Source organism: Corvus brachyrhynchos, unplaced genomic scaffold, assembly GCF_000691975.1.
Source record: "Corvus brachyrhynchos isolate BGI_N302 unplaced genomic scaffold, ASM69197v1 scaffold115, whole genome shotgun sequence".
NCBI lineage: Eukaryota > Metazoa > Chordata > Aves > Passeriformes > Corvidae > Corvus > Corvus brachyrhynchos.
The window spans coordinates 8,249,328-8,258,580 of record NW_008239553.1 but is presented as its reverse complement, the minus strand read 5'-3'; the positions used below and the strand labels follow the sequence as shown (position 1 = coordinate 8,258,580).

Genomic DNA, 9,253 nt, shown 5'->3' with positions numbered 1-9,253 from the left:
GTGACCGCCCCGCGGATTTAAAGGGGCCGCTCCAGAAGGGCGGCAAGAGGGGTGGTCTGGAATACCCGCCCCGCACCACCCGCTCTGGAAGGGAAGGGGTGGGGGGACATGGGGTCCCGGTCCAGCGGCCCTGCTGAGCTCACCGAGCAGCGTGGTTGCCCCGGAAGGCGGCCTCCAGTCATTCTGCCTTCAGTCATTCTGCCGGGTTTGTGTCATCCGCAAAAATAATTTATTTTAAAATTTTTTTTAGCAGCAGTAATTTTGCACTTAAAGCTGACGGGTGGATGTACTGAAGAGTGTGAAGAGGAGTACGTACCCATTCAGAAAACTCTAGAGAAACACCCCCGTCTCACCGTGATTCATCACAGATTACTACAAGCCATTTCGCTCGAAATCTTAACACGTGTGTTAAACATTTAACACACGCTTTTCTACCGCGTCACATTTTAGAGCAGACAGAAATGAAACACTTCTGCCAACTTAAATATTATACCCATATCCTATTTACAACCAAAGCTGTAGTTTCAAAGAACCAAAAGCAGACTTTTATGTTCCATTGTAAAGTTACAGAAGCTAACATAATTTTTAATCCTGCTCCTCATGAGTAAAATCCTGTATTTGGATTCTTTTCTTTTGCCCAGAGTTGTTGCCAAGCTAAGGGGCCTACAGGTTTCAGTACTGATTCAATATCAAACCTATTTCTGCTTTCTACAGTCTTCACAACATTCTGGTAACTGGTTTCAATAACATATTTCTTCAGTCAACCATCCAGTCAGTCTCAACATAAACTCCTGGCTGCAGATTTGAAAACAGACTTTCTCTCAGTAAACTGGAGAATGGTTCATCTGTATTTAAAATCCTATCCCTTATACTACTTTTTCAAAAGACAAAGATGAAATATTAAGTAGCTCTGCCTCTGAGCTGCCAACCCTATCCCTCTTCCACACTTTCACCTTCAAGATGACCTGTTCTCAAGACAAAATACTTCTATAAGCAACCAGGTACGCTAAAAATACTACTTTTGTGGAAATCTGCTTGTATCTGTACAGTTTAGTTTTGAACAAGTTTAAATTTAACAAATTTAAGATCTCAGGTCTCTAAAACTTCTCTTACTGTCTACCACCTTTTAAACTAGATGTTACATATATAGAATATTGAGTAAGATAGTTGCTTACATGTGATTTATTCTGCTAATTGCAAAGTTAGATTCTGATAGTTAGGGGTCTTTTAGTTTATTTCAGGAAGGTTGGTTGTTCTTTGATTGATTGTGTTTTGGGGTGGTTTTTTTTGCAGGGCATCTCTTAGATCATTTGTATTCACCTTCAAGCATGTTAGCAAAAATATCTGACATTGGAGGTGGGAGCTTGTAAGAACAGCTGTCACAAACCAGCCCTGCATGTCCTCTTCTGGAGCTCATGTTTGCACTGGTTTCTGCCAGCAGAATAAAGGATTATCAAGACTGAAAATAAGTTCAGTTATAAGAAACTGATCTGTAAGGCCTGCTAGCACCATTCTTACTGGTATTTAGTTTTTCCAGTAATTAAAGGATAGTTGGTTGCCATACAGGAATAGCTGGGGATTGGTTTGGTTTTGGTTTTTGTTTATACAGTGGAAGGTTTATTTATGGATTGATAAATACAATATCCAGTCTCACTGGGAAAATAAGGCACAACTGTAGGATACAACTATAGAGCCAGAAGAGAGCAACACCTACTTCTAAGCAAATCACAAAGCTTACAAGCACTTTTTACTTTTCAGTCCATTAGCACTGTTACATTCTTATTTCACACGAGGTGGTTATAAATGTATAATGTTTCTTTCTCATACAGAGTAGAGGCTTTCAATTTACATTTCCTTCTGGAACTGTGCTGCACTCCGCAAAACTATGAAGTGCAACATTTTACTTTTGAATTCCTTAATTTAAAACAAATCAAAAATCCTTCAGAGACTTTCATCCTTCAACAAAAGTGATGATTAAAGGAACTAAGAAAAAAGGAAACGCGCATTTGAGAGTAGTTTTGAGACTGGTATTTATAGAAACGTTAACACATAACAGAGAAGCAGTTATAACACCGATTCTTCAATAAAGAAGCTCCCAGGGTTTTTTGGTTTTATTGGAAGGATCTCCCATATTGTGGAATGCCCCAGCTGAACTACACGAGATCATTTGTCAATCTAGCTACAGTGAATTGTTACTATTGAACCTTCAAGGACTCTGATCTCTTGAATTTATCAGCATTATAGTAATAGTATTAATCATCTTACACTTGCAAAGAGATTTGTATAGAAATACATTGTGAAATATCTGGGATAATATGAACTTTCCCAAATTTTATTCTTATGCCAGAGCTTTCTTAAATACAGCTACCACCCTCAACACAAATATAACAGACCGGGACTTTCATTATGGAAAATATAAATAATTACTCATTATGCAGGCCACTATAATTGGGGAAAAAAACCCCATTAAATCAGTTTCATGATTTCATGTTTCATTAACACTATTACCAGGGGGCAGTTACAGAACTAAGATTTTGGCATGACTGGTTTTCTTGCATTTTGTATACTGGTAAACAAATTTACACTTTCAGAAGCAAAACCACCCTGATGAGGGGAGGGATCCTAGATGAAAACAATCTGGAGAGGACACTTCATGGTCCACTGGCTGTCAAGCCTGCAAGCTACACAAAGGAAGAAACAAGTTTCTGCCTCTGCTACTTGAACAGTTCAAGTGACTTAGTGCAGAATTCCTATTCCTTTTAAGAACACTACAGCCTGTCCCCACCATAGATTCTACTATTGTCCCTGTGAATTCGTTCCACAAAGAACAAAATCTATTCACATTAATTTAAAGTACTCAAAGCTATCATCATGCATTTGTGCTAGTTGTACAATGAAGCCATAGTAATTGAGAAGTTCTCCAGTAAAAGGCAGATTTAGAAGCAGCGAAGAAACAAATCTGCATATAAAGAGCCAAATAGGAAAGGGGCAAAAAAAAAAATTTAAAAAAAGGCAGCTGTAATGTGGCAAAAGTGAATCATTATCAATGCACCTAGTATTTGAGTAGATACTTGTCTCCGAAATGTCTCAGAGGGCACTTCTGTGGCATGTTCCTGTTTTTCCATTCTCAGATTCAGAGCTCAGAAGAATCAGTTTGTAGATTAAACAGTAGTGTATAAGGAGAGACATTTTACTGAAACAGTAGTGCAGAAGGAGACAAGAGAAAGGGCAAAAAACCCAGGATGAACAACATTAAAAAAAGCTCCTTTTCCAAGTTGCATGGCAGCCATTTCCCTTTCTTCCTGTTGCACAGGGAATGTTCACATTGGTAGAACAAATCAGGGAGGGGTTGGAGATGTATATGCACCAGTGGCAATGCTCTGGGGTATGGTGCTAAGGAGAAAATGAAGTTCTATTCATTACATAGTTGGAGTAGAAAGGAATAGGTTCTCCATCCATCAGTGAAGAAATCGAATGCTCATTTTCTGCTCTACATCCACCTTCTCCAAAACCTGCAATAAAATTGAGAAACAGTTACTTAAGTTACTGGACATCTCTCCTACAAGGTTTCTTATTCTAATATTGAGGAAATGGGCAGGAACATGGAATGTCTTCAATTCAGCATGCCAGTCCTTCATCCAGATAGAGACTGCTGTTTCTCAATGTCAGCTAAGGTCCTTCCAAGGGAAGGAACTTCAGCCATCAAAGCCACAAGGCTGTCAGTCAAAATGTAACTAATGCAGTTTCAGTCTGCCAACAACGCAGAAAGGCCTGGACTTCCAGAACTAGATTGTGTGGTAATGCCCGGCCAGGAAACACAAGGGAGAACGGAGTAGAGAACAGGACATGAGCAATCACTGAAGAGCAAAAATCAAGACCAGAGCACCACTAATGCAGATCACTATAAGACTGGAGTGGCAAGTTCATTCACTAAATTGCTATTAACACTGAGGCATGAAGACATTACTCTGCTCCAGGCTGTTTCAGGCAGTAGACTTCAGTGCTCCAAGGTAAGAGTAATTTACATTTTAAGAGACCTCTGGAAGTCTTCTAGTCCAACCCCTCAATTCCTACTTAAAGCAGGACCTGCTAAATCAGGTTGCTCAGGGCCTTGTCCTGGTTAAACTTTAAATATCTCCAAGGGAGGAATTTCTACATCTTTCAGAAGCTATGACCATCCTCTTAGTAAAAAGTTTTCATTAAAGCAAACCACAGTTCCCCATGCTGCAACTTGTTTGTTCTTTTTATTATCTCCAAGATAAGTCTAGTTCCTCTTGTCAATAGCATCCCATTAGGTAGTTGAAATTGTTCTGCTACAGGACAACTTTCTCCACTGACTGTCTAAGGGCTCCCTACTGTTGCCTATTTCTGACTATGAAAACATGTAATTCAAAGTATCAGAGCTAGGAACTTCAATACCAGTATTAGCTGTGTTGCTAACAGATGAAATCTGCAAATGAAAACTGATCAGTGCTATTACAGCAGAAGAATTAATCTGTTCTAACTGTGCTAGTCAGGCTACTTGTGTAGAAAGAAGCAGTTGCAAAACAAAAAGTGAAAATTCTTCAGTATATTCAGGGCTGTAGCTTTATGTAAGAGTATAAAGAAACATGTGGACTAATTATTAGCACCGACAGTATTAAAAAAAATACAAAATGTGACTAATAAAGGGAAGAAAAAGCTAGCAGAAGCCTTTGCCCAAATGCAGGCGCAAGTATTTCAATGACTTCCTCTCTGTTCTCATTTGCATTTGTTTGAATGACTTGCTCATTACTGAGCAGTTTCATTTAGTCATAGTTTACAGTTTACAAACCTTTACAAATTCTGCAAAGGAGATGGCACTATCTCCATCTTGATCAGCTTCCTGGATTGTCCTGTCAGCAATGCTGCCCAGCTGTTCATCAGAAATATTTACACCAACCATCATCCGTAATACCTGTAGCATACAACATAACCATCACTGACACAGGAACACAAGTATTCTTAGTGCTTTCTTCTTGTGTGTACTGTCAAAATAACCCCACACGAGATTTTCATTGAAGTAATTTCTAGACAGACTTCTGTTGTTCTTTGTACATTAAGTCTTTCAGGAAATACAGGTATCTTTTGCAGCCACCATTGACAAAGAATCCTGCTTTTTCACTAGGCAGCAGGAAGAGGCAGAAGCAAGAGGAATCTTTTGGAACTAGGAACGAGTCTTTCTGTCCAATGCTTCTACTTTTTTTCCCCAGAAAACATACCAGCATTTGATTGAATATCTGCTGCTTGAGATGTTTACCTACAGGAATCACAGTCCAGTGACAACTGCTGTTACCCTCCACAGTCAGTAAAGCATTTTCTGAGCAGATAGAAGAGGGCAGTTCCAGTCAAAAGCAAACCTTTTTCTTACATCAGGAACCACAAATTGCCATGTGTACTTCCCAGGATTAGTAGCATGTAATTACTCCTAGCACAAGCCCAGTTTCATACATATGCAGCACTGACGAACTTTGATTACCTTTGCTGCAATTTCAAAAAGTTTTATTCTATTGAGAAGATGCACAGAGGATCAGGCAAACAACCTAATCCACCTCAGTGACTGTCCTTTTGAAATCCTTTTAGAAGCACCTTTGAAAGTTATAGAAGGTAGTTCTTAAGGTGCTTAGTGTATTTGTTGAATATTTAGGTGTCACTTCCAACAGGATCTGCCTAGCTAAGAATAAAGTCCCATACGATATCTAAAGCTTTAAGGCAGAGGTAAGCAAAGCCACCACATTACTCCAGCAGTTCTTTTGAGGAAACTCTTGCAACTCCCCTCATCTAAGTGGGTATGAAGTCACAGAGAACATCATGATTGAGTCATTCAAAGCAACCCTGTGCTACTTACCTGGAGAAGCTCATCCCTGGAAATCTTGTCATCTTTATCTAGATCGTATAATCGAAAAGCAACTACAGGGAAGAAAGAAAGAGCAGTTGAATTCAAGTGCCATTATTTTTCTTCATAACAATAGATTTATCTAAAAGAAAACCAACACAATTAAGTACTTGTAAATTATTTTATGAGAATTAGCTTAGAATTTAGGTCACCATAAAACTCATGCCCAGTTCCATAAAGTGTTATTACCAGACACAGAAATAGCATTATTGCCAATAATGGAAAAATTTTATGTTCACAAGCACTCTGTTTGATATTTCCTCAAAACCCCAAGTCATGGAAGAATAATTATCACTAAGATACATTCAGTCCTTTAATTTCAGAGCCAACCATTTTTACATTACCAATCATTCTATTTGACTATATTCTGGATGAGATATGACAGAAATTTTAAGTGCTCTGAGGACTGTTGCCAACTTTGATTAGCAAGAAAGAGCATTCTGCTCATATACTGTAGGCAGACATCCAAATACTTAAGAAAGTACTCAGCCGAAGGTGGGGAAAAAGCCACTATATTATATGGAAGAACTGGAGAAATAAGAAGAAAAGCTCATTCATGTATGGGATGTGGCTTCAAAATGTGAAATAATTTTGAATACAAACTATTTTGAAACACTTCTGAGACATTTTGCAAAGCATATATACATTACTCAAGAGTCAACCAATTCCACCAAATTCTAACATACCAATGGCTCAATTGTTGACATTCTGAACAGATAAGCTTCCAAGTAAATTTTAAAAAAAGTCAGGCATTAGAAGGTATCATTCCACAGGAAATGCAAAAGATCCCAAGCCCCTTTCCTCCCTTCCTAAGGGGAAAAAAAAAAACCCAACCCAACCAAACCCGAGGAAAAATAATTGATTCTATAGGAAGGTTCCCATTTCTTACAGTGGAGCTTGTTACTTCTGCTGTTCAGTGGTTCTGGTCCATTCTGGTCTTTGCTCTTTTCATTATCTTCTATGGGTCGGAAGTGGGCTAGCGTCCTCATGAATCCACGGAAATTCACCTGGTCCTCTCTGTGTAAGCATTTCAGCGGGTCAGTTTTTAGCATACCTTATACAGGCTCTTCATTTCAGTAAAGAAGACTATTAATATCTGAAGCATCAAGACCATGTGAACTCTTCCATTCCCACCTCCCCAGGGTTTGGCTGCCTATGCTGTTGCAAGCTGGGATTGTGCTGTTATGAAGTATGATGTATAAAAAAAAAGAAGCTCAGAGAAGTCTTACTGAGGACTCCCCTTCCCTTACCTGCAAAATCTGTTTAAGCTGAAGCCCTTACTCTTAGCCACTGCCTGAGCTATGCTGCTGCTATGCCGGAATGTAGCAATGTACCTTGCTGATCTGGACCCTAATTCCCTGGATTGACTTGATACTAGTTCACCACTGTCAAGCACTGGACTGTTGGTTGACTTGACAACAGTCACTGGACCTCCTCTGCTCTTTGTGCTCAGGTGCGTGCCCTTCTTCACCAAGTACATCACCCCGTCCACCTTTGCTGTCACCCTTGGCTCCTGCCTGTGAGGCTGTCACTGCTCACCACTCTCTGACAACAGAGTTCTCTTTTCTAGTTTCGGTGGGAACCAGCCATGTAAATACTTCCCAGGATGCCTGCTTTCTATTCAGTAAACCCTGCCTGGTTTTAGCTGATATTATGACTTGATTAGACAATCTGATCTCTATCAATCAGTAATGACAAGTATGTTCAAGAGGAGAAGCAGATTCCATAGAACAATCCAGAGAGGTACAATGAAGAGAGACAATACTGCAAATTCGATCATCTCTTTGGATTTGTGTTAGAAGTGTCTTAGTCTATGTCTTAAATGTAATAAAAACCTAAAATCAACCAACCAAAAAAGCCAATCTAATAACAATGGTACACTTACCATAGCAGACACAAGAAGACCAAATTAGTTAATTGTAATGCTGCTTTACACAGAATAGCATTGATACAAGTTTGCTTTAAGAACTGAAGTCCATACATGGCCTGGAATTTCCTCAAAAGTGGTCAGTAGTTTAGGAAGAGTGGAAAACTGTGACAGAAGCCTGAGTTTGTCAATAAATAAAGCACAAAAAAGTGTTGTAAAGAATTTCTCTTTAGAGAATTAAGATATGCTGAGGAAACAATGTACCCACACACATTGCATGGCAAGTTTGAGGTGTTAGGTTATTAGCAAATTCAAATTCTGTCCCTTAATTATCAGCATTTCACTCCTATGAAAACTTCAGATGAACTACAAATTTTGTGCCTGCTCACAAATTCAGTTTGTTGCAACTCACCCTTCTGGAAAGAAGGCATTGATAATTCTGTCTCCGAGTGGATTGATGGCAAGCTCTGGAATCCGCTGGAAATCTTCACGGCTAAGTAAAGCAAGAACACAAGGAGTCAGCATAAAGCTGAAGTCAGAGAAGCTGCTTAAAAAGAATTCACAGTAAAACATCCATGGAATTCTATTTCTGCAGCAAGACACCTGGTGATTTTGAAAACGTAACTTTTAAAATAATTTTTTCTTTATGACGAATGGCACAAAATAAAGCAAAAGACAATGCCAAACCTATATTCCATCACAAACTAGAAGTGCTCATTTATCATGTTAACACCACTTCTCAGACACTAACATCATTTGTGCTAGAAACCTTACTGTAATGATGCCAACTAGTTTGCAATGTAAGAAAAGGAAAGCTTCTGAAGTTGCTTTGAAAGAAATTATGGCTCCAAGATGAAAATATTGATTGGGTTTTTTTAATCATTATTTTGGTACTTAATCATACGAGTTGTCATGACTTTTCCAGACTGCCTCATTTCAGATTCTGGAAGAATACCATACTTCTCCAAGCCTACTATAGGTCATTAGAATGTTCCAATAGATTTTTTTTGTTGTTGTTTGTTTATACAACAAATCTATATTTTATAATAAATGCCAAATTTCAGATTATTTTAGTTTCAACCAAGCAGTACTCCTATTTTGAAGTGGTAAATCTACACTTTTACAGGCACCTATACACCAGATATAACTTCACCAGTACAGGCAAATACTCAGTTCTCTTGCCAGCCATTCTCTTTTCTGCTCATGATTATATGTACACAGCACAATATAAACACAGCTATGCTTACACTTCTTCTGATCTGAAAGACATCATGAATTGTACTGTATACACATTTTAGAACAGAAGGACATGAACACAGGCTTCATTCTCCTATTAGAATTGCACTAATATTTTCTCTTTTCTTTCAACCTAACAGACTGTCAGTGACAGGAAAGTGGATAATATTGGTGTGACCAAGGCAGACACACCAAATGTGTCTTAGTGAGCAGGTTTGGTTGGTTTGCTTTTCCCT

General features: G+C 38.7%; 1 protein-coding gene across 1 annotated transcript in view; it reads right to left on the bottom strand.

The window, feature by feature from the left end:
• Nucleotides 1-1,714: 1,714 nt before the first annotated feature.
• The window catches only part of CHP1 (calcineurin like EF-hand protein 1), a 19,921-nt gene continuing 12,382 nt past the window's right edge, over nucleotides 1,715-9,253 (bottom strand). Inside the window, exons 3-7 of the mRNA XM_017741862.1 lie at nucleotides 8,194-8,274; nucleotides 6,804-6,931; nucleotides 5,867-5,928; nucleotides 4,814-4,936; nucleotides 1,715-3,512 (exon numbers count right to left, since the gene is read on the bottom strand). Coding sequence (XP_017597351.1) covers nucleotides 3,459-3,512; nucleotides 4,814-4,936; nucleotides 5,867-5,928; nucleotides 6,804-6,903 — 339 coding nt within the window. The 5' untranslated portion in view covers nucleotides 6,904-6,931; nucleotides 8,194-8,274 and the 3' untranslated portion in view covers nucleotides 1,715-3,458. The remainder of the gene's footprint in view (nucleotides 3,513-4,813; nucleotides 4,937-5,866; nucleotides 5,929-6,803; nucleotides 6,932-8,193; nucleotides 8,275-9,253) is intronic.